Here is a 26,837-nt window from a genome sequence, read left to right on the forward strand (position 1 = left end):
GATTGGTACTTGACACCAACAGTCAGTTACAAAGAAAAAAAAGATAGACAGATAGAGAGATGGCCTGTCTGCAAAATGGGTTAAAAAGAAAAAAAACTGACAGGTAAAGTCACCCTTACACGATTATTGACTGACTGACTGAGTGAGGATTATCAGGGAGGCTGCTGTAGGACAAAACACGTGCAGACGGTGAAGCACTCAGCCAGTGACATACACGTTAACTGGGTGTTAAAACACACACTGTGCTGAGCTACAACAGGTCTCACCTCGTAACGGCGACTTCATGGCAGCTTCCACCATGCCCACAAGTAGCTGTAGGCTCTTGGGGTCTTGGGCCAGCCCGGAGGCAAAGGCGGCCAGTGCGTCGGCATGGCGACCAAGGTACTGAAGGGCAACACCCTGTCGGAAGTATGCCTGTAGAGAGAAAAAGGGAACAGAGTTATCAGGGGCCCCGGTCGCTTGCCACAGCATGGGACTTTATTCAAACACATTACCAGACACACTCATTTCACGCTATTTGCATTTTTTCCACATGAGCAGTTCCCCAAACATGGCACTTGTCTGCTTTTGTATTCCCATTATTGAGTGATCACAGTTTTTTTTTTGTACTTGTTAATTGGATTATAACTTCTACATAAATGCACATATTACTCTGGCTGGTTGCCTTCTCAGGAGAAACTGTTTTAATTTTCTTTTTGATATTTTTCCACTGTTTGCTGTGGGAATAAATAGCACAAGTAGAACGGGAATTACATGTGCTGTATTTGAAAAAGTAAAGAAGAATTTTATATTTTCTGAAGTCTGACTGTAGCTACAGGAACTATAAACACCTCAGAATGTGGTGAGGGTAAACAGCTTTAAAACAGCATCACATGTGGCCAGGACTGCATAACCTTATATCAGATCTGCACCTGTCATGTGCAAAAGCTTCCGCCAGAAGGCAAAAATTAAACAGATTTTTCATGAAGTCATTTCTTCACAGAGCTCAGACATTCAGGTTCTTTTAGGCAGAATAATTCCACTGAGACGTAACAGTCCGCGCTGCTTGTGACATGTTGTGTCTTTCTGTGAGAGACTAAAATGTTTTGGTACATTCTACAGATTAAAACCTAAAACAGACGTTGTCTCTGGGATCCTAACCCCATCAGTATGCGTTCTTTTTTCTTTTTTTCTCATCAACACGTCTGCTTGGACTCACAAGAGAAAAGAAGTGATGTTTCATCCAGGCATGTGACTCCGTATGTTTGTGTCTGTAGTCTGATCTGACAATAATCCAAGTGAATTGTTGAGCCTGACTCTGGTCCAGTCTAACAACAGCCGCAAAGAGAGATGGAACTAGACTCAGCTCATTATTCATGATCCAAACCACTAAATCCCCAAAAGAGAAGGCGAACTGTCTCTGAGAACAGACGTATGTAGGTTTGAGTCTCCGAAACACACAATTACATTGGTGAGGCAAAGGGGAACATGAGGAATAAGCTTTGTGTGAGGCAGAGAAACTGTCATGCTTCGCAGCTTAGCCTCTTCTCTATTGGTGTTTTCGTGTTTGCTTTTGTGTGTAAGGGTAGGGGGGGGGGGGGGGGGGGCGACTGTGGTCCAGACTGCCTTCTGACCACCTCCTCAGTGAGTCAGCAGTCATTCCACTCACACTCTCCAAAAGTGACATGAAGACTAATTTGTCATTAGCATCTAAGAGGCCTTTTCATTAGTCTTCCCAAGCCTCTCTGTTAACGCCACTAGAAAGTGAGAAAGGCGGGGAGGATTAAGGAAAATGAGACATGACATTGAATTTATAGAGACCAGTAATTAATTTTGCTTCCGTCTGAGCCCCCACTGACTACCAATCTCTCTCTAGACTTGGTGCTCACCCCCCTCAACAGTCCCTTCTCCAATGAAAACTCTACAACTCCATTGAAAATGACGAGGACAGAGATTAAATTCAAAGCATTAACCTTTGTTCTAACACTGTTATTATATGAAGGGAGCACAGGCCAGGGTACCCGCTCAATATTAATTGCATCTTGTAGCGGTGGAGTTTGGGCAGGACGTTGGTTAGAAGTGAGAGGCCTACAAACGTTTTGCCCAAGGGAACAAAAGACATTTAAAAGCACTTCTCCCTTTGATTAGATTTAGCCTATAATATGAGCACACTCTCTTTCATTCTTTTAACCGCACTACCCTGACTGAGGCAACCAGGCAAAGATGGCAAGGAAGTGAAGGGATAAAATAAGGTTTTCTTTAAACAAAAGTGGGCATCGCTTTTAATCATTTCATTGTAGCCCATCCAGTCACACATGAAGCTGACAAGTGTGCAGAGAATACAATAAAACACTGCAAGCCATGCACAAGAATAAATGCAAAAATGAGAGCAGCATGACAAAAATGACAGAATCAAAGTGCTATGTAGCCCATAAGATTTTCTGCTTCCATTAATCTCCCACTGCCTTCAAATTACATCATGCATTTGCACAAAGACATGCACACAGAATAACCTCAGCCTTCAGCCAGTGCTGCTTATAAAACAGATGGTTCAATTGAATTTACTTTACAGTGGCTGAATACTAATTAAACACAATAATGGCAGTAATACTGCAGAGGCACAAGATAAACTGTGACTGGCACATCTAAGTAAGCCCTCTCAATGGCATAGGCATATAGCAAAGGGTTAAAGTTACAGCAATTACACCAACAAGTTGGCTACGCTAGCGGCATGAAGCATGTGAGGTGAAGGAAGAGCATGATTTTACCCCCGCACATTTCTTTAATTCATGCTTAACAGGATCTTTTCTAAAAGCACAGCAGCATCTGCTTAGAGCTGCTGCTTCAGTGATTAGCACAGCCTCTAGCTCTTAGCCAGACAGAGAGACAAATTGAGCGAAAAAAGATCGAGAGCATTACAGTGTGGGGGGAGAAAAAAAATAACTGATTAACTTTGCCTCGTCAACATACAGCATGAGATATACAACTGCATGGTACAAGTGGGTGCTTGATCATTCAGCCAAAAACATCTCCATAAACAGGATGCATGGCAGAGAATCACTTTTCAGAAAGCTAAATTTTTCACAAAAACATCCCCTCTTGAAATTTCCGTCAGCTGTTGGGCATCTTGTACAACATGGCATCCACAACCACACTCTTCTAATGATTTGTAGCGCCTGAAATTCACTTAATGGGCAAATTACTAAACCTTCCTGCACGCTTGCCTCTTATATTTAATGCAGCACTGTGCCGATACCACAAAGGCCTGTAAAGAGCGGGACAGTTTGTCATTCCAACCTGTGGGTATATTCAGTGAGTGCTAAAGCGCATGTGCACTGACACGTGTGTTCATGTGTGTGCTTGAGCAGAGAAAGAGAGAGAGAGAGAGAGAGAGAGAGAGAGAGAGGCTACAAAATACTTAAAAATAAGAGAGAGGATAAAAGGTTTTCTTCTTCTCGAACATTTTAATATTTCATGACTGCTTGTTTGATGTAGTTTTAAATATTCATGTTTTTATGCTTAGGAGGAAGAGGGGAAATGATGCAAAAAATATTTTAATACACTGCGCTACACACTACAGGAAGCCGATGCATGCATATACACAAAACAGCTCATGCACACGTTTGCATGTGCTCTGTTTCTCTCTAACAAGACCCTTACAATGAAACATGGACAGTTTTCTTCTGTTGACAGCTCTGTTGTTCACAATGAGGCTCACAGTAGAGCAGCTGAGCAGAAAGTTGACAAGATTAAGACTGTGAGTTTGGCGAAACACCAGCTGTTGGAGGCTCTTTTTCGATTAGCAGATTAATGTCTCAGCATATGTCCTTGCCCCCTTCTTAGGCTCCTCTTCAGCACACTGTAACCCCAGGGGTGCCCTCAGCCCCAGGGAACACGTCTGTGTTTGCACTTGTTTTTTTCCTTGTTCAAGATGTGGGTCTAACAGGCTTAAAGGAAGCATTCAATATTTCGACTATGCTGTTACACCAAATGACTGTGTAGTGAGCCACATAAGTATTTTCTGGCGTAGAGCAATGGAGGGCTACTGCATGCACTCAGCATGCTACCTGATATAGGTTGGTGTGCAAAGTTTGTCATTTAGCCTCTTGTAATAGGATGAATTCTGACCAAAATCATCAAGTCTGATGTATTTTTTCAGCCAATCATCAATCTCTTTGGGGGAAAAAAACATCTAATTACTTGGCAAATTGGTCCATGCTATAACTCAAGACCAGTGAAGCTTTAAACCTGCCCATCAGCAGCTTTATGTCAGCTAAAGCTGTTTTTAGCCATACACTCAAGAGGTGTGAAAGCTTATCCACACTGATATCTCTTTACACAAAGGGCACAACTCCATGTGCAAAACCCAGTCAGCCTATCCCTAAAGCGATGGCTTTAGCTGGGGTCTAGTAGTCACTGCTTGCTGTGCTCTGATAGGTGATCAGCAATAACAGAGATGCACTCAAATGTGGAAATCAATAGAAGCCACATAAACGCCCCTTTGACAGCACCACACCCTTCTTTGCTGTTGGGAGTTTAAGATATGCCTAGGGCAGAGGGATTCTGATCACCCACAGGGAGAGTGGTGCCAAAACACAGATTTTGAACAGAGTCCCTGCTGGTAACAAAAAAGAATCAAAAATCAGTGTGTCAAGTAAGGACAGCTGGCTACCAATACACTGCACACACACATAAATACGAACTGAGGAAAAACACGTCAATATCTACTCCAGAAAAACACCCATCTGTCTCCAACAAGCACTTATTACTTGGAATCGGCTCTCCACCCAGACCAGGACACTGGGATTAGATTAGCACTAATAACGTCACAGGAAAAATTGCTTCTTTTCTTCCCTGTTTCTTTGCACCTTCACTGTTGTTGTTCATGCCAGGCCCAGAAATGTCATATGACGACCAGGGTTTCAGACGCGGACTTTTGCCCCTCCATGCACATTTCTGCTACCTTGTTTCTCAAGGTGACACCGTCAATTCACTGGGTACACAAAATGTCAGGTGCTCAATTTAATATCCAGAGATAACTGTCGGCCATGACAAATTAACTGGAAGACCTGCTGAGAAAAGGAAAATGGAATGATTGCTGTTTCAGGCCTACTACCCAAACCGCCACAGAAGAAGCACGATGGGGACTCCACTTAATTAAACCTACTTAAAAGCTAAATTTCTATCCAACTCCACACAAGCCCCTGCAGGTACACATCCTTATCCCCCCAGGACTGCAGAGGTCTGAGGTCAGTCCTTGCCGGGGTGCAGCAGGGGCATTAAGTTCATTGCCTTGGGTCAAACATAAACCTCTGGCCTCAGGGTCACACCAACAGAATCATGATACAGCTGCCTGTCTATTACCATCTCCCCCAATCTAATAAAACCAAACCCTAAACCAGCAAGAAGCCCTGACCTGCATCGATCAAGTATGTGTTCATCTGTGCATGTTTGTTGTGTCAGTTTGAAAATACATGACAGACTATTTCTTTAATTTTTTAATGAAAAATGTTGCATTTTCAGGATTTTCTTTATTCCAATATGCTGACTTCAGATAACTCTTGTTGTTTGCAGCATAAAACATAACAAAGGTGCGCATTAGGAGCTTGTGCAATCAATTGAAGGAACTTTACAATCTGCATGTAGGTAGACATAATAAAATATTTATGATCCATTGATGTATTTGTCCCAAAGGGCTTTGTAGACTCTGGTGATTGCTGTTCCATCCAAAGCCCTTAATTAGCCTATTAGATTAGATGGCTTTAATGAGAGTAAATTAAACTAATCATTCTTCGTGGAGCTGGCAATTAAATAGTAAATGTTGCATTATTCAGCAAGTGGTGACAGTAAAATCCAGGTAAACTTCAGGTTGCCTGGAAGAGATTTCATTGTGAAAGTCTCTCACTGCTGCGAGGAATTGATTAGCCGGCTCCTATCAAACTGGCAGGCAGCGCAGGACTTTAGATCAGAAAAGGTCATAGTCAGGTACGTGGAATCAATGCTGACCACTCTGTATTCACTGTGTCTCACATTATCTGACGAGCAGATGGTTTAATGTTTTCTAAAAACAATTATTTAAAGACAAAGAGAACCTTCAATAAAGAAGGTCAGGCTTTGTGGCGCACGTTTAAAGTGACAGAGTGAAACAGAAGGGAAACAAACTGATATTGTTCATTTATCAACAACACATGAGACAGCACAATAGATGCACGCTGTGGGGTCGTGCAGTGACATCCTGTCACAATGCACTGTTTGGCAGGGGAAATTCAATTTTCTTTCTGCTACGTGCATGTCCACAACAGAGCGTTTTCACAAAGGAAACAGACCAATGAAAAGTGATAACCCAGCAGATAAAATCGCAATATGCCTGTAGCTCATTCCAAGCATGTTAATTCCAATGTTGGAGAAGTCATGTCACACTCCACCGCTATGATTTATAGCTCGATTTGTCACATGAATGCAGCTAGCATACTCGCACTCCTATTAGCATCTTAAGAGTCTTTAGATGTGTGGCTGAGAGGGTCAGGGTGCTAAACAGATTTCCATGCCCCTCTCAACTACATCCTTGGCACTGTGCTTCCTGAGCATTACACACGATCCCTACAGCCACAGGGGCTGACTCTCAATTAAAGTAGGCATTAATTACTTAAAGGAGCTTTAATCAATCAAGGCCAGATGGTGAACCCGAAAAAGAGAGCAAACTCCAGGCAGCAAAGTGCCTTCCAACTCGACTAAAGGAGTTCATTAGAAAATACCTTCCAGGTTTACATCAAATAGAGTTTACTTTTTCAATCAAAAAAGACCATCAAAGCCATTTTAAAACGTAAGCGCAATCCTCTTGCCAACCTGTTCCACCCAAAACAGCGACCATAAGTTGCCAAAGTTAATATTTTTGGAAATTCATCATTTCTATGAACAGCTCAGATCAAATGCATCTTTTATAGGTTTAGCGCAACACTGATTAGAGATCTGGCTCTGGATCTGTAACCTCTTGGCCTAAGGCACCATGTCCTCCATCTTAATTTGGACTCTTTTAATTGGCTTTGACAGTGAACTCAAGCATGGCTGAGAAATGCCCACCTACTAGTAAACACTGGCTCAGAGACACACTCTTAATATGAGAAACCAGGCATCTTCATTAAGCATTAAGATGGGTACTTGTTTCCACCTGACCCTCCCTCGACAACTCTTCAAAGCATGACACTCTTACATTGATTCTTTAGTAGGAGACAAGTGTGGTAGTTTTAAAAATATGCAACCATCCTGTTTAGATTATATGCAAAACGAAAGCAGTTCAAACTGGCATCTCTAATATCAGACAAATCAGAGGCATTCTGAGCTTGTTTTTTTGGAGCAATTCTCATGTAAGATCCCAAAGAGAAACAAAGCAAACCAAGTCATTGCCCCCTTAGAGTGAGACACACAGCACGGCTCTTTGCCAGAGTCAGCACGTGTGTTGGGTTCATTAGAGCGCTCCAGCCTTTGTGGAAAGTTGCTTCATCAAACAAGAGTCAGCTGCACAGCTGCCCAACAGTGTGGCTTCTGCAGAGCTGCCCCGCAAAACTTCACAAGACTCATGTTCAACCGTTGTGGGGAGTTCTAATGAAAGCAAAGTGTGAGACTCAGCGTGTTGGATTCTGCTAGTGAGGAATCATACATGATTAAGTAAAGGCAAGCTGAATCACTGATGAGGCACTGAGAAGTTGAGAGGACTGGGCACGGAGGAGGTTGGGGTGAGGGAAAACAATAGTAGTGCAGCCAAAAGAGTTAGACATGTACAACGAGGAGGTGGACAGACATAAGAAGAGGGAAATAGAGGTTAGCACTTGCAGGAGGCACAGGGGTGCCTCTCGTTAGTCCTTCCTTGCATTCTGTGCAATGCCATCCAGGCTATCAGAGCATTTTTTTATTGTGAATGATCTATTTTTTCTTCCCATCTTCCATTGCAGCAGCAGCATATGTATGGTGGGCTTGTTGTGGCTGCAGCCCCACAGCTCTGCCACGCTTGTGCACACAGAGATCTCCCCAGCGATTATCAGATAAATGCACGTTAATTCACAATATAGGTTTATATATAGACTTGCTAATTCCCCCTCGGCCACACTGCAATATGAACTCCATGCCGCACCAATTTAAGTGTGTGATGAGTCCCACGCGGACAGGCTCCTCTACTTATCATATATATGACATGCTCAGGCGCTTTGCTAGGCCAGAGAAAAACACCAGAAGCTGAGAAAAGTGAGATTATGAGTGGACCAGTTTGGATTTATTAATGATTAATGAAGAAAGCAGTTTTCAAAAGGTGTTTCCTGTGGAGATTTATTGGTCAATATCAGATGCAGCTGAGCTGAACACAAGAACCATTTTCACCAGAGGCATGTCAAACCCACAGAAAAGCTAAATATGTGGAGTGCTTCACTGTGCTGCTAATGCACATTTTAGCAACAAGTACTCACTATTTTGGACTGAAATCCTGACAGCCAACTCCCATAGGAGGACTAATTGGCACAGCTCTAGAGAAAGCGGGTATCTCTCCCTGATAACGCTGCATAGTCGTGTAACACATCTGCACAGTCTTTGTGTTAGCTCATTAAACAGCAAGTTCCATCGCGTTCTTTGGCCATCACCATACATCATTAATTGTGTCCTCTTCCTAATAACACTTGCTGCATTTCTCTGGCTTTGATGTCTATCTCAGTGCATGCTGGGAGGCTCAACACACTGTCCAGTGATAAAATGAGCTGAAGACTTTTTCTTTCCACCTGTGGATGGGTCAAATGTGGAACTAAGATGGTGAATATGTTATATGAAACTCTCCTGGCAACTTGTATCAGAATAACAGTAATCTGCTTTCTGAAAACCAACCAATAAATGCATATAAACACACACAAACACACACACAGTATGCCAAATAAAATACTTGCTCCAAGCAATGAGTCATACTGTGGATGCCAACAATCAATGGGGCTCACCGCACCCAGCTGGCTGTAGTAACGGAATGTATTAATTTTCTCATCTAGAAACAAATATATACTACAAATAGATTAATGGTGTTTGATCAGCTTGGCGGAGCAATCCCAATTAGTATGCATGGATAGAAAGAGGCAGGATGCTTCATTTTATGTGCAGCTCTAAAAGCTTACGGCAGCTATTATAAATGGTTGGGTTAAAATGAGATGACATGACTACCAATCTCAGCTTTATTCAAAGGCGTCACAGCTCCCAAAGCAGGGGGGGAGTTACAAGGAAAAAATTGGAGATACAGAGGGGAAATAAGATATAATAAAAGAGGAAAAAGAGGACAGAGGAGCCAGGGGAGCAGGGGCACAAGCGCAGAAAACTGAGGGGCATGGATTAGGACCAGGGAGAGGTGACAGTAGACCTCTTTTCATACTACACAGAGTTTGGCAATTACTGGTGACAGCAGTTCACACCGAGATGGGGAGGAGATTGATCCAGACAAGCAAGACTCTGTTTGCTTTGTTAAAAGTAATTAATCACTAAGGCCACAGAGGAGTGGTGCCTTGAGTGCTACACAATGCTGCCGAGTGAGCCTGCCTGTGTATGTGTGTGCAGTGTGTGTGTGAGTGTGTTTGCATTTCCTGGCATACATTTCTGAATGAAAGTCTGAAAAAGTCAGAGAAAGGATGGAGCAGGGCGGCAGAGGAGAACTTTCAGGAAAACTACAGAAGATTAGCAGATGGAGGTAGGAGGAAGGGGTAAGATGAGCACACACAAGCTGGTCCCCATCTTCCACATGCGTGCAGTTAAAAGGACCAATAAAGCAATCCATTATAAGAAACCCATGCACACACTGAGCAAAGAAGAGCTATGGCTTATGGACATAAAAATAGGTTAAAAAAAATAAAATAAAAAAAAAAAATAAAAAAAAAGTTTTACTGTTCTCTGTCTTTTGTTGTACAGAGGAAAATTGCAGTGTGTGTGTATACTCAAATTTCCACTCATCCTTTTGTAATTGCTCATCTCAGCGGATAATGGAATGACAAATCCAGCAGTGATCCTGACCTCATAAAACCAGACATCCTCGTCCGACGTTTTTACATTGACTGGAAATAACTCACAGCTAAGACAATATCCTCTCTTGTCATATTCGAACAGTCACATCACACAACTGCATCATTTTAGCACATTTCAAATATAAAAAAACTAAGAAAAAGGTTTGTGCATACTGTAAATTGCTGAAGCTAACACAAGCTGCCCAAAAGCTGTGAACTATACTCCCACCCCCCCACCATCTACACTGCAGTTATAACAGCAGCAGGAGCCCAGAGCCACAAAGACACAACCCTGATCAATAACAGTGCACATACGCACACCCACAGAAGGGACCAGTGATCTCACAGTAGCTGCAACTCTTAAGGGAATGGGTGTCACTGGGTGATGAGAAAATTGGATGCGAAATCTTGAGTGGAGTAAAGAAGAAAAGACAGAGAGGTGGGGCATGAGAAGACCATGGGTGTTCCCAAGAATTATATTTCTATCCTTAAGCTAGAGAGTTAGAAGGGCGGCAGCTGCAGCAGCAAAATGGCCACGTGCAGAGAAAGCACTCATTGAAGTGATGGCTGTGCAGCCGCAGGCCTGGACTCTAATAGAAACAGAAACCAGGGACCCTTGTATGTCAGTGGTTTGGCTGAGCAGAATACTAAGTCTCTCTCTCTCGTGCTAATGATCACCCCAAGCATGCAGGAGTCCAACACCCGTTTGCAAATGAACATCAGGAAACCAACAAATTCAAATTAGCACATTGTCCGTACCTGCTGATCTACCTTCACAGCTCTGTGGTGCGAAACCCGGAGGATGCAATTTGGTCTGTAAAAGCATAATTACCTGGCAGAAGCTAAATATTAAAGGCATTTTCAACATTATGGCTCTTCCTGCTCTGTGATATCAATTTTCTTTTATTTTTAATAGAGGTGGCGTGATAAATAATTAAAAAAAGGCACAGATCTCTCCCTATATGGTCAGGGTGTGTGAATTACCTCGCAGGATGTTCTGGGAGTGATGACCCCAGCTGATGTAGCCAACCCTGCCGCCATCATTTACTGAGCTGTTAGCCCTCCTTGAGACCTGGGCCATAACTTACACACACACCGACACCCTCTGGACCTCCACCTTAAAAGCAGGACTCATAACTTATCCTTAGATGACACTGCAAGAGTTTTACTCAGGAACAATACACACATTAGAGCATCAAACTCCATGCTTACTGGGGTTAGCATTGTTATCATGTCAGCTTTATTTCATAAAGCATTTATCAGCTAGCAACACGAGCACACGGGTCCATGTGCTGCTTCTCTTTGGTGCGTAATGTTGTTCTGTCCTTGCTGTGAGGGAAAAAAATGGTTGCTACACATTTTCTAAGCATTTTCCAACACCATTCTCTCCACATCATTTATCATGTTGTGGCATTAAGATAACATCCTGCACTTAAACTATCTCCAAGTGCTACTCTATGAATAAACTTCTTAAAATCAGCCAGTGACGGCCCATTATGTCCGCCAATCATGTTAGGCCTCATATAAACTGTTTTCTCTCCTGTGTTAAAAAAAAAAAAAAAAAAAAGTGGGTAAAAAAGGGCCCGATAAACGCGTGGTTGTCCATGCTCTTCGGTGCAGCTAGACTCATTTTGACTGAATTATTTTTCTGCTGATTTTTCCGCCAGAGCTTGAAAAGATGAAGACAGCTTTGGAGTACTCGGAGAGAATTTCTTTCAACCTATGGTGCTTCATGTTTCCCCAAGGGAGTTCCATTCTCACTGTCAGGGGTCTGAAAACTAAACAACCTGGAGGACAGGGCCATGCAGCCACTCATCTACTACACAAACATAGAAAGCACAGACAGGATGGAACGGCAGGCTGTTTACAAGGCTAAGCAAGCACATCGATCACTCCTGATGAGTCTCACAGAGTCTCATGGATTAAAAAGAAATAGCTTTGAACTGAAAACGGCGACACTGAACTGTATAAAATTGCAGTGACTTATCTTCCTTATAGAAAAGTTGCTTTTTCAGATTCTTCGGTATTACACATATACATCTAAATATCACAACTTCCCAAGAACAAGAAATATCAAGCTGACCATGAATAGTTCAAATCATACTATATGACATGCATAAATGAGAGTTCCTTCTTTTTGTGCACACATGCATGTCAAGTGTGTGCACTTCCCTGCCTGTATGTGTATGATGCACCTCTATCGCTAAGTCATCTTATTAAAGTCGTTGCCTGAAGAAACCGTAGTAATTATTCAGTCCCTCACTACACCTTTTGGACTTTGGGCCAGATTCAATGTGTTGCTCCAAATGTCACACACCTCAGCTGGCAATTAAACAGTGCGCTCCCCCAGACACTGTTTTAATGGGCTCCAGATACTAATTGGAAAAGCTGCAAGGCACTCTTATTTCAAATAACAAATCAAAAAAAGAAAGGGAAAAAAAACAAACAAAACAGAAGATAATGTGTCATAAACCCAAAAGCAAAATTTTTGTATTTTTTTGCTGGCATTCACAAGTACTTTAAGGTCAATTAAAGCATTAAAATTAAGGCTAATGAATTCTATCAATGATAGTAAAAACACCCCACAGATACAGATAGTTCATACTTCTGCTAATGTAACCTGCAAACTGTTTTGCTACAAGACGGGATTTGGTTTAGTTTTAAACTCCATGCATGCAAAGTCTCATCCATATGTGGGCCTGCAGGTGAAAAACACAACAGCAGAAAATAATAAGAACAAAACCTGCTGCAACATTTTACCGAAATTTATCAAAACAATTTCTTTAAATAAATATAAACAGCATGAATTCCCATGCATGTTTTCTGATATGAAATTAAACAAAAATGTGTTTAACCCAGGGGGGAATTTACAAACTATGTTTGTATTAGTATTATTGCCTTCTTACGGCCACAGTATCTCCTTTAAGTTATGACAGTAAGTGTTGACATTTTTCACAAATTTGATTTAATCCAAACCATTTCACTGAAAATAAACACTTTAAAGTTTGTTATGATTTCAAAGAGGAAGCTTGTTGTGTCACTTAAGACACAGGTTCAACTGCACAACCCTGCTTTGCACTTCCTGTTTAACAGCAGTACAGGTAATTACCTCTTGCAAGTCAAAACACAAGGTCAGAGATCAGCCACAAAGTTTGACACCTCTTTCCTGTCAGGTGGCTCCTCCAGTGACATCGAGTCACATCCAGTCTCTATTAAGACTGTTCACCCTGGTGTCACTCTGCATTGCAGAGACCAATTAATAGAGCAGCTTCTGCACGCATGTCATTGTGGCAGCTGCCTTACTCTCCCCTTCCTTCCTGGGCATGGCTACAATAGGTGCTCAGTGTTTATGTCACCTCTTAATTGCATTTTCCCCCATAATAGAAGTATGGTTTTGTGCAGACGCCTCGAGGAAGAAAAAGAAGGTCAGGTTGCCAATTTGGAGCTGGCAGGTTGAGAGAAGCGGCGGCACTCAGCTTCGCCTGAGAAGAGAACAAGGGGGGCTGCTGCTCATCTACAGAAACCAGGACAAACAGAGGAGGTAAGTGAAAGGGAAAGCAAGATGAACCCCTCAACATCCCATTATTAATTGTCTTGAGTTTCTGGGGAGTAACACTAGGCTCACGGAGAAGCCCTTCAAAGCAGAGCTGCCTGGGATTCAGCAGAGACGATGGGAAGCAGGAGGGACATTTTCAGAAGGTCATTTTAATATACAAAGCAAATATACAAAACAAACTGCATTAAACAGACATTTGGGCATGCCAGTTCATTCATTTTTAATTAGTAGGTGTGTCCTGATCTTCAAGTGGTACTTACAAAGGTCTTTATAGAGGAATGCTCATTTTCATTATAAAGCACATTTGAAGACCGGTTTAAATAACCAAAACGGGGAAATATCAATAGAATTTGAACCAGCTAATCATAAAGGAACCACATTGTCTAATAATCAGCCTAAAGGGTTGATATATGCAGATGGTTGTTACTAGATTTCGGTGCTTAACCAGATTATTTGTGGAGGAAGTAAAGCTCTACAAAAAATCTCAAAATGTTTACAGAACTAATGCTTTTACTTATACAGCTTATATATACATTTATACATATATATTTATATATATATATATATATATATATATATATATATATATATATATATATATATATATATATATATATATGTATATATATATATATATATATATATGTATATATATGTATATATATATATATATATATGTATATATATATGTATATATGTATATATATATATATGTATAAATGTATATATAAGCTGTATAAGTAAAAGCATTAGTTCTATGCTTTTACCATATATGTGTGTGTGTGTGTGTGTGTGTGTGTGTGTGTGTGTGTGTGTGTGTGTGTGTGTGTGTGTGCGTGTGTGTGTGTAAAATATCATTTGCTTGTGACAACAAATCAGTTCCAGTGAAACAAACAATTGTCTGAAACATGAAAAGAAAACAGCACCTATCTCTTTGACCAGGTTTCTCTGGAGGCAACATAAGCTCCATAGATCCCCGCTTTAAATTCCAGTGTGTCTCGGTCAAACCGTCAGTTTGTCTCTACCACACGCTGTCTGTCTGTCCCAATTCAAAGTGTCACTGAACCAAGTCAGGAGGATGTGGCAGCCATGGTCAGGAGTTCATCATGGGTCAACAACTGGGTTCTCTCGAAGGACACTGCAGCATTGTTTATAAAGCGGGATCTTTTTTGCATGCAGTCACCCATGAAGGGCTGGTCTTATTAATGCAAATATATCTGCTTTACACTGAGAAGGATATGAGCACCAACTACAATCCATATGATTAATCCATCAGTGACTTTCCTTTCTTTTTTTCTTTTTTTTTGTTTTGTTTTGTTTTCTGGGTTCTTTTTTGTCAAGAGATATCAAGAAATATGACCATTATTAACAGAAAGCCAAAGTGAAAGATGGAAGACAGAGCTGATGGGTGAGAAAGTGAGGTCACCCATTAAAAACACACCCATCACTCTAGCGGTGACCCGTTTGACCTGAACAGCACATCCCTCCAACCACCACACATGCATACACACAGGAACAGTTTACAACAGCAGATGCTGCCACACTGTTTCTGCAGCTGCCTCTTCCCGTCAGTCATAAACCGACATCCAGTGAATCCAGACAAACAAAAGTAAGTGGTTTCTAACACCCCAGTCAATTACAGAGGTGTATCTATCACAGCCTCCACACAAACCTCACACAGACTCAATCCAAATGCCACAAAGTGACTATTATCTCTTAGCAGCAGATGTGAATATTGGCGGGTAGTTATCCTCAAACAGTATCGCCCAAAATCCTTCCTATCCCCATGACCTGGGCGACTCTTATGCCCCAGCATGGCAAAGGACACAACCATTACTGTGAATCACCCAAAACACTTGGCTTTCAACTGAGCTAAAACTGGAGGAGCCTTTGAACATCACACCACATGCTGAAAAAGAGCTTCAGTGCTGGACCCAGGGGACCCTGAGGCTTGGCCTCATACTCATGTTTTTCAATACACAACCGCTGACATAAATGAAAAGAGATCCTGCAAAAAGAAAAAAAAAAAAATGCTGAGAGGAAATGGCAGTAAAAGGGCGAGGGATTTCTTCGCCCCAGAGGACCTACAAAGACATCTGAGGTAATTTCTCCACAGATATAAAGTTATTAACACAAAATGAATAAGTATCTTTCCCTGTCTCACTCTCTTAGGGTCCACCGTGCCGCATTTCAATTGTCAAGGGAGTGAATCCCTTTCAAAACTGCTCATTTTGACTCGTCCCGGTCTCCGAGGGGCAATTACAGTTGCCCTGTCAAATACCGCAACGCTCCAAAGGACCAGTTCACTGCCTAGGGGGGGGGGGCTCTTATACCTCCTTACACCCCAATATCAATTTATGTGAAAGCTGGTGCGAACCAACCGCTTGAACTCAAATGAGCATGAACCAAGACCAGAACATCAAAAACGCCAGCCGCCCTCCACCGAAGCATCTCAGTTTATTAACCCCTATCACAACCTCACCCACCCCCCCTTTAAAATCCCTAAAGCCACATCTTTTAAAGACAACCTCCATCTATTTTTAACTCCCTGGTGAGGATGTACTTATTTGTGGAGGGAATCCAGTTCTCTCTCCAAGGTATACCTTTAGGCGCTGTGACAGCCCACCCACACATGAGGGCCAGGTAACAATCGGTGATTTCAGTGAAAACGCACCGCAGGTTGGATGGGTTGTCTCTAAACACTTCTCGTCATCACTTCTTTTTGATCATCTGTCTCGTCCTTGACATTAATTAAATCACCTTCTGAGGGGCGCAACAGACCTCACCAAGTAGGAAAAGGTGACAAAGGCAAAAGCAGCACAGCTCCCGTCCTAATGAGCGTGTAAACATGTGGCAGGATGCAAGACCTGACCCACTTGGCCAATTAGATACACCCAAAGATGGGATTGCTATGTCACACTCACTGCATGCATATCGCATGACAATTGCTTATCGACTGCGTGTTCTTACATGGGATTAGCCTTCACCTGCCGGGCTCAGGAGTTGCTCTGACTGCACACCTGATAACAGAGCTGTAACACCATCTTTGCAGAGGTTCATCACCCTCCCTACTCTGCAGCGCTGCAACAATAGTGGTAATTATGAAGACTGAAGAAAGACTAGGCTGGATAATGGTGATGTCAGTAGCACCAGGGAGTCATTGCTCAAACTTTTGGTCCAATGATCAAAGGTACACAGAAAGATGAGCACAGACCCAGGGCCGGTTATAATAATTTAAATAATTTATTGTTGAAAAATTATTAATATGTGCTGAGAGAGCTAAAACACTGACAACTTTTGGTTCCTTTTGAGCAACTTTCAAGGCTTCCCGCCCTCAATTTGGGGCCCTGACACTAAAGTGTCACCACATTAATAGGAAATAATCCAGTGTGACAAAAATTTACAGAAAAAGAAATGAGCATGACATTTACTATGAACAGTACAGGAATGTCTAACTTAGTCTTATATTTGCTTGATTTATGAATAATAAACATTATCATTCATCATCATTATCAATAATAATCATTATCCTTGAAAAAACGTAATGCCTTTTTATTTGACACCTTTTACTGTACATAAAGGAATGGTGTATTGCCACAGCAGCTCCACACTTTAACAGATAACTGGCCGGCACACGGTGCAGTAGAGCCTTTTTTTTACCACGATGGAGGACCCATGTTTTAGGATTGTTTTGTTTGTTTGTTTCAGGGATTATCTTGGAGAATATATATAGGCTGGGAGTAGATTTATAAAGTGTGTATGCGGGGGGTAAGTAAATGTAGCCCCTTGTGCTGTGCGTTTCAATCAGATTGAGCGTGTGCAAGCGCAGCACATTACTCTCCCCTGCTCTGCATAGCGCTGTGCTAGGCTGTGTCCTCTTGCTGTATTAGCGTGATGTATGACCCAAACACTGTGCTGCACCACAACACGCTGCACACACCCCTAACACACTGCTCCAAACGCCCTCTGCAGCTTTTCATTCCACCTGTCAAACTGTTATTCATCTCTCCTGCTCTCTCCCCTCTCAGTCCCTCCCCAGCCTCACAGTTGCTTATCTTTTCACCCACTCCTACATCTCTCTGCCTTATTGTATCCATCACTTTGCTTTGTCTTCATGAGCATCCTTGTCGCTTTGTTGTCGTCAAAAAGAAAGCAGTATTTATGATAGTTTAGCATGAATGTTGCACATCATCGCTGTACATATAATGGGCACACTGATGCCAGCTTGAACTTCTGAGACTTGAAATTAATTATTGTTGGATGTAAAGTAAGCATCAGGAATTTACCCACTTTGCAGGGCTGCACTGACAGTGAGTGATGACTTCTCCCATCAGTTCCAGCTGGCTGTATGATAGCCAGCAAAGGCAAACTTAAAGTTCATTTAAATAACTTAAGTTGTCAGTTTGGTGCAGTTGGGCTTAAGAGACCTCAGGCTTGCAAAAAGGAGGAGAGAATGAGGTACAAAGGTTAGAAATGTAATCTGGAAAAAGCAATTACTGTCACTTATTTTCTGAAATTCATCTCAATGGTATTTACATCAAGAGGGTGGGACGTTTCTCAGGAGAAACACTGAGAAAACATTGTCAAACCAATTCCCACCAAACAATGCTTTGTTCATTATCTAAAGCTCTTGGCTACAGAAATACTTAATTAGGTGACTGGTTGTGTGCTGCTGAAATCTGCCTCCAGTGTTCTTTATGTCTATCTATGCCTCATCATTAAAACACAAAAAGATAAGAGGCAGTGGCTGCTTTTATTTCTGACTTCTATTTCCATATGTGTGAAAAATTCATGTTCCCATATAAAAATGTGTTTTTTTATATATAATATATTACCTCTGAAAAAAATACCGTAATGACATAAAAATTTGAATATTACGATACTATATCTTCACTTCATATATTAAAATGAATGATGAGCAACAGCACTTTATTTTTTCAAATTCTAACAAACCTGCCGCTGCCAGAGTCCCACTGAGCTCTATAGATCATGTGTTGTAAGTGAAGGCAAGTCCTTCAGGCATCAGCCAAGACCTCTTCACTGGACTCCCCCAAAACTCAAGATAGTGCTCGGCCAAAGTCGGAGCATCAGCGCAGCCTTGTATACGACACGCAGGCCACCAGCTTCACATTCCTAGCCACGCTGTGGAACTGATTCAATTCATTTGGCCCGGGAGCAGATATGGAGCCATTACGGCCTTATTAACAGAGTGCAGAGGTGGGGCCACACCTGAGTGCTTTGAAAATGGGCAGAGCGCTCAGTTTATTCCACTGCAGGAGGCACACTGTGGAGATGTGAGCAGGAGGGGGGTGTAAGACGAGGAGGCTAAATTTGATTAATCCATAAACTGATTTACTACGTCTGATAATGTGTTGGTAATACATCTACACAGGGACTGCTATGATTACATCAGTTATGGTTCATGGCCATCTAAGATAAGGTTAAGCTTGGGGCTCAGAAGAGGGAAGGGGCATAATTGAGTTAGCATTAGGGTAATACCATGCTATGATTTCTGCGAAGGTATACAAAGTGTGACATGTTGCTTGAGGACGTCTTGCATTGGGCTGTTGGACAGACCAAGATCTATTGTTCTTTTTCCCCCTCTTTATCATTATCCACTATCTACATAATTATTAAATAAACAGCAATCCTCTGGATTAATATTATTAATGACTATTTAAATTCAATTCAAAATGTTACTAAAGCTCAAATTTGAATGCTTCATAAAGGAAAAGTAAGTTTTGCATTTATCTTTTGGTTAAAACAATCATAAGTTTCGCAACTTTTCAGGGGGGGGTGAGGGGATCAAAATTGAGCGAGTTGTGCTTAGAACGAGAATGAAAATAATAATAAACATTTCAACAACAATAGGGCCCTGCCATACTTCGTATGGCTCAGACCCTAATTAAAACCAAACTGAAATTGCATGATCGCCACTTGCAGAGGAAACCTCAGGATTACAAAAGTTCTTTCATAGAGGTGTATTATCTGCATTTAATGAGGTATGAAACAGGCTTCAAGTACTTAACATAAATTAAAGCTAGTTTGACCATTATTCATTCAGTACCAGGATGCAAGTGATGCAGGACTGGTCAACATATGGACTGTAAGGGCTCTCCTACATGCTAGTTTTCAGTTGAAAAAAAAACAACAACTTTGGTCATACCAGCATCTCTTCCACAATGCAGGTGTCTGATTGTTTGTAACATTGTGACTTCATTAGTGATCCAGTCATGTAGCCACCTCCACCAGCCGTTACTGTCATTTCATCTGCTCTTAAGACCTCTGAAGTATCATTCATATGGCTTTTTTTCCCCAATCTTGATTAACCAGGTTATGAATTATCATTATTCAGTTGAATGAGTCTGTTTCTTTTGTTTTTTCCTTTTTACCTTTGTCCTGTCTCTAAGCACTTGACACCTTGTAGAGTTGACACTTCAGAAAGTTTGTAATTCTGTGATAAATGATAACTGGTTGTCTGCAGCTTCACATTTAATTTTTCTGGCTTCATTTGCACTTAATTTGCACCTTCACTCCTGAAGGAGTCTTTCTCAAGCATTCTGTTAAAAGTGACAGGTGTAATTGTATGGTGGTCTCGCATCAGTAGCTTGGTTATTTCCACTATTTCATATTTTTTAAAGGTATTTTATCATTTTAAATTTTCCCATTTATATTTAGGTCCTTTTTTTTTTTTTTTTTTTTTTTTTTTTATAAATCAAGTTGCCTAATAATTATGTACAACTTAATGACTTTGTGGTTTGACCATCCAATATATTTCCAAGAAATTCAATTTGAATATTTTAACAAGTTCTTTGACCTTAAAGAATGTCATTTATAACTGAACTGTTTAATTTTACAATATAAATACCCATGATCTTTTTAAGTTAAATAAAATAAAGTATCAAACTCGATTGTGTATATATATATATATATATATATATATATATATATATATATATATATATATATATATATATATATATATATATATATAAATGTTCAATATGTGTTCAGTGGCACCAGTACAAAGTTGTAAATATTCAGTTTGGTAGTAGACTGCTTTACAATGATGCTTATTAACCGTTCATCATTTAAGTTTCTTCTTTGTATTATTGCTCAAAATTATCCATCCATCCATCCATCCATCCATCCATCCATCCATCCATCCATCCATCCATTCATCTCAATAATAACACAAATGTACAGTCTAATATAACTGGCTGACTATAACCAACTCCTGCCAACAAAAAAAGCAAAAACAAAAAGGTTTTAAGGTTTTTAACATTACTTATGTCCACGTAGCATTTTTAAATCGTACAGTTCATATTGCGGGTAAAATATGCTGCTAATGACATAACTAAGCATTTCCATTTTGGCACTGCAGTGTGTTCAATTATGTGTCAAAACCAGGATTTCCTGTGTGAATCAGCACTGTCAATCATAAATAAATCTTCGCCAACAAGCCAAACAGTCAATGGTATGAATGGTGAGCAACTGCTTGCAGGGAAACAGTGGAGACAGACGCTGAGCACATTTACATTTTTTACAGATTTGTGCATATTATGAAGCATAAGTGTCAAGCTACATCTAAGCTGTTTAGAAACAGCTTAGATGTAGAAAACAGCTTAGCAAATTTCATTCAGGAGAAAAAAATCCAATTTTAATTCAAACAGATCAGATTTTAGGGGTTTGATCAATCCCAGGAAAATGACAGCAATATACAAAGTGACAGATAAAACTAAAGAAAAAAGTAAAAATAGTAAATAATGCAGAATAATTCATCTCACAAGACCTCAAGAGAAAAAGCAGGTCACTTGTTGGCTTGGTGGCCAAGGGTGGATTTAAAGGATGGTATTTCCGGAATGTTTAACCAAAGCCTTGGGAAGCTTGAGGGATGCTGAAATTATACACCCCCACTTACAGGCTGAGAATGTGTGTGATCCATTACTCACAGTGCAGAAGAATGTAGTTTATGCATCTGTTTACTAACACAAGTACTTTGTTCTAAATCCCAGGAGGGTCACATTGCTCTACCAAGTCAGTTTCAATTCCCTATCAAGGTAAATACTGTGTGAAAGTCGCACACACTGGCACAGTATGACAGAAGTTGGTTGGAGTTTTTCTGACTGATCAAAGAGAGCTGTGAGAGGAGTCTCCTCTGTTCCTAAACTCACATGATACATGAGGCTTCATGGTTCACAGCGTGCCACGAACTGACGTCAAAGAGGCTCAGCCCATGAAGCAGGGGACTTATAAAACCAACCCCAGCATTACATCAACAGTTACAGAACAGACACATGCTCCGGAGGGCATGAGTTTACCTGACTGTTTGGATGTGAGACTGCAAAACCAAGAAGAACCAAAAGCAAAAAGAACAAAGATGATTTAGCTTAGAGTTCTGAGGTTGTATAAGAAATAAATAATTACAAGTTGTGGAAAAAAGAAGAGAAAAGGGGAAAAAAAATTGCATCTTTGGAATTTGAAAGACAGCTACACCACCTACCACCCTCATGGGCCTCCCTCTTCAAACATGTGTCATCAACCACTCTTTGTCTCAGGCTTGATTGATGTTCCCTCTCCTGACACAGCCATGCGTCACTAATCATTTCATATGAGACTACAGGCAAAAGTGGGAAAATTGACTAACCATTAAGAAACCATTTATTGCCAGCGAACGACTTTAACTGGCTGACATTGACTGGTGCTTTCATTTAAAGTTCACCCACATCAATGGGCAATGAGCAGAAGGAGCTTTAATGAGCAATCTGTTTATCAAGATGAGGAATTTGGAAATATCTCAATATTTTCTCGATTGAGAGGCTTTTGTCTGCTGTAGGTTGATCCAAATCAGCTGTGAATTGCTGATACATGCATCTTTCTCAACTTAATGTTCAGCATCTGGTCAACCAGCAAGCATAGCGTTGCTTCTCCACAGAGACAGTGCCTTCGCTTTCCACTAGAGTTGCTGAATGTGTGTGAGAATGATAAGCTCAGACTAGGGGAATCCTGGGAAGGCTTTGAGGCATTTTGTGAGTAATCTGACCCAGAGGCCAGGCTTAGGCCGAGCAGTGTAGTAAAGGACAATGAGCCAGAGCAGTTGGAGAAACTCATACACAGCGGCTTCCCCCAAATGACTTTAGACACGCTTCTGTCCGCAGAAGCAGATTATTGCTGTTTATCCTTTTTTTTCATTCGGAATTTTTACACGTGTGCATTGGAGTCTTTGGCCTGATAATAACAGCTCTCCGTACCTCCCCGCCCAGCTTTCGCCAGTCCAGCCGTTCCAATGTGTACTTTTAAAAAATCGATTGCTACAGCTGTGAGATGAGAATGTAATAGTGAATACATTTTGTGTTTCCCCCTCTAATCTTTTCCCTCAACATGTCAGACAAATTGTGCTGCCTCTGCCAAATCTAATATAGCTGGCGCCCTTCTTGCCACAAAGTGTGCATATATACACACAAACAACCTGACACATATACACACGCACACACACGGGAGGACAGACTGGAAGTGGAGGGAGGTGGTGGTAATCACAGCCAAGAGAGGATCAAATATGTATGAAAATACCATGTTATAGGGAACAGCGTATTCTTGCCACCCCAGAGGATAGACAACTCATGTAATCTGTATGCTGTCTGTCCCCGGGGCCTCTCTGTTCTTACTCTTAAAACCCATTAACAAAGAACTAGAATTTTTTGTTTTTGTATTAAAATATGACAACTATACACAATAAATTCAGGACTCCACCTCACAGCTTTCTCTGTGTCATGCTTAAGTCCCCTGCGGCCTCCTCCTACCATATATATGTTGCTTATCGCTTCTTCTCTCATGAAACGCCGGTTTTAGCACAACTGCCGTGTCACCACGGTGAGCAATTTATGCAGCGATTTATCCCACTACATCTTGTGACCACCTGTCATGAGGAGATAGCATTCTTGGTACTATTAAGCCAATGCAATTATAAGACAGGGGGGTCTCCAGTTCAGTCAGCATCTTAACACACAGCAGACTTGGACCATGTGACTGTGAAAGTTGATAGTAGAGGCTCTGCGATGATTTAGCCAGTAGTAGCAGAGCTTTGCATGCGAGACTTACAAACAACAAAAAAAAAACCAGACCTTGAGAGTCGCAGAGAGGATAAGAGAGAACGGGGAAGAATGGTGAGGAAAATGGGGACATGAATGAAGGTTGTCCATGTCGCTGATGGCTCGTGAGAGGCGCAGCGTCGTCGTCTTTCTAATTACAGGCCATTTAATTGAACATCCACTTCTTTGTCTGAGAGCAAACAATCCAGTTGTGACAGTGTTCTTTGACTCAGTGGTAAACAGTAAAAAACTAGAAAAATGCAAAATAGACTAAAAGAGGGAAGAGAAAACAGACAATGCAGGAGGACTAAAACAAGACCTCAAAGCAAATACAGATATGGATGGAGTACGAGGGAGTTACAGACTGGATTGAGATGAAGAAGTGAAGCCATGTGAAAGCAAGAGAAAGGAAGGGAGACACAGACGGGAAAAGACTGAAGAAACCAGGAAGGGGGAGGGAACCAGAGTAAAATACAAGCTCAGCACTCTTCCTAAGGCTCAGTTTCCAGGACATGATTAGTTTTTAGTCATGACATATAATGGGTGCAGTAAAAAGAAAGAATTCTGACTCCTCTACTCTCCATTCCCTAAACTTTCTTGTTCTTTTTGAGAAGCACTGGTTCTAAATTACAGGGCTGCTCTAAAGCTTAAAAACTCTGGAGACAAGTACCTGTCCCCCTCCTTTTATTCCACCACCATTATGCTCTTAAACCACCACTAAAACAAACTACTAAATATCTCTCACTGAGTCTTTCATGGCTCCAGCAGAGTTCTTACCACCATGTAATCCTTATTAAAAAGATGAACAACTGTGTATTTTCACCATGTAGCTGTTGGTGAGGCCATCTCAATGTCATTTTCTTTGGGAAAGCTAAGCCACTTCACATCGATCCGTATGGATCCTGAAGAGCAAGAATCACAGTCTGGCTTGCTTTAGTGCTACTATATCTACTTGACAGCGTTTACAGAATAACAACCAAACTTGTTTGCTCTGAAGGCCATGGATTAGAGCCAGCATGTTGCTCTTAGCATGGACAGGAATTACACATGGAAATGCAATTATAACAGATATAGTAGAGCGTTTCAATAACGAATAAACTGGTGTTGTCACAACCTTTGGCTGAACTGTCCTCCTGCAGTGGCACAAAATCTTGTATTGAACATACATAAATTGTCGAAAGGAAGAATGGAAAGAGGAATGAATAATCTGGGAAACACAGAAGAAGAAGGAGAGAGAGAGAGAAAGATTTGGCCACTTCTGCAGGTAATGTGATAATTGACACCAACACAAGTATCACCCAGCAAAGCCCTCCAACCACCCCCTGCAGAGAGCTTGAGGCTATGATAACCAAGCATGAGGACAGAGAACAAAGAGAAATGAAAAAACATGCTTTATCAGAAGGAGCGCTAATTGACTCTGGAACACTTGGAAGCAGTTTTGGATTTTGTAAGCTTCCCTAACATGCCCTCCCTTCTCTCGTTTTTTTCTTCTGTACTTTCCTTTTTGCACTTATCTTTTCCTGCTGTTTCATGTTTTACTTGTGCCCTCTTTTCTCACCTCGGCAAAGTATACCAACACAGTTCAATGTCAAATTGTTGCTGCCTCCTACCTTTACTCAACACTTTAAAACATGAGCATTTTGGTGGCAACTGAACAGCCCATTTTTTAAATTTTCACTTCTGATCTGTATATCCTTATAGTTAGTCAGCCTGCTTCCATCCAGACCCCCTGCTGTTGCTGCAGACCCCCAGACAGGGTGTCCTGACCTGGCTCTACCCCAGTGTGCCAAAACCTGGTCTCAGTCCTGTACAACAGATTGACTCTGTCTGTGCTAGCACCTCAGTGGCTAATGCAGTCCATCTGCTAATTCTAATCCATCCACACTTAACTAATACACAGGCACAGACTCACAAGTGCATATAGATATATGCAGCACTTCTGAAGGGTGGGATCAAATCTGGTAAATGTGATTAATTGATACCATCTATATTATTTATTCATCTTTGTGCATTCTATCACTTGATAATCAATGAAGATAAATGACAGAATGCTGCTGTACCTCATGTCCTGCAGGGTAGACACGTGCAGAACTACACACTCCAAGTTTAACACAACAACAGCATGAGAAAACACCCCGTTCACAAACACATGGGTACTCATCAGCCACCTGGAAAAGAAACAACTGCGTATGAAAATATGAGACACACCCACACATGCAGGCAGGAAGCCTGAGGAAAAACATGAAAGGAGATATAGTTTGTGTGTAAACATGAAGAGGGAGGATCATGAGAAGTCATCAGTTTGGGGGTGCTTGGAGATTAGCTCTGGTTAAACAGAGCAGATACATGCACTAAATATGCAGCAGAGTGGTTAAGCTAATCGCACTCATCACAGGGATTAGCCCATATACTTGTGTTAGAGGCTGAGCCAGCATTATAAACACACTTGTGAGCATAAATCAGAGTCACAAATAAAAGATGCACTGTCACTAAAATAAGAGGAAATCATATGAGAATGCAACAGACTGGGAGAGGGTGAGCATCACTGCAGTCTGACATACACGTAAATGTAGGTCAATTGTGTAGGTGTGAATGTAGGTCAAGTGTGTATGCGTAGACATTTGCATGTGCAACTGCTGTTATTTGCATAATTTTTGTTTGCAAATTAGTTCACACTGTACAAGTGCAAGAATGTAGTTGTGTGCATAACAGTGAGTGCGTATAGTCGGAGTGCCAACCCTCCTGACTTTGCACATCTCATGCATGCTGGAAGACTTCTCTCTGCATAATCTCATTTAAACCCCTTTCACACACCATAATTCAATTCTCTCTTCTAGACAATGACCATGTCATCTTAATCTGGCAGGTAGATTATACAGCATCCCACACAAGACTGCTAATGCTGAAGGAAGAGCCAGGGCTATTGTGGGCTCCTTCAAGGTTGGATGGGTCGCTGTAGATTGCTTTAGAGGATTGCTTCTGCCACTCATGTTTCCACGACCAGTTTCTTGTCCTTAATCTGAAGGGGGTTTTTTTTCCATCTCTTTCCACCATTTAGGAATCCTCATCATGTTTTCCATGCCTTTGATCGGCTCAAATTCAACAATTCCGATTACACGCTGCTTTGAATACTTTACTCAGCTCATCTGTTCACTGATTCTTCTGAATATTCATTGTGATTAAGAGTTACCAGTGTGC

At 41.3% G+C, this 26,837-nt stretch overlaps 1 protein-coding gene across 1 annotated transcript in view; it reads right to left on the minus strand.

Moving 5' to 3' along the window:
* Positions 1-26,837, minus strand: part of LOC306764850 (tetratricopeptide repeat protein 28-like) — a 121,013-nt gene that overhangs the window by 73,554 nt on the left and 20,622 nt on the right. Inside the window, exon 2 of the mRNA XM_079252134.1 lies at positions 267-414. Within this exon, the coding sequence (XP_079108260.1) occupies positions 267-414 (148 nt within the window). The remainder of the gene's footprint in view (positions 1-266; positions 415-26,837) is intronic.

This window comes from Telmatherina bonti (genome assembly GCF_933228915.1).
Source record: "Telmatherina bonti genome assembly, chromosome: 13".
Classification (NCBI taxonomy): domain Eukaryota; kingdom Metazoa; phylum Chordata; class Actinopteri; order Atheriniformes; family Telmatherinidae; genus Telmatherina; species Telmatherina bonti.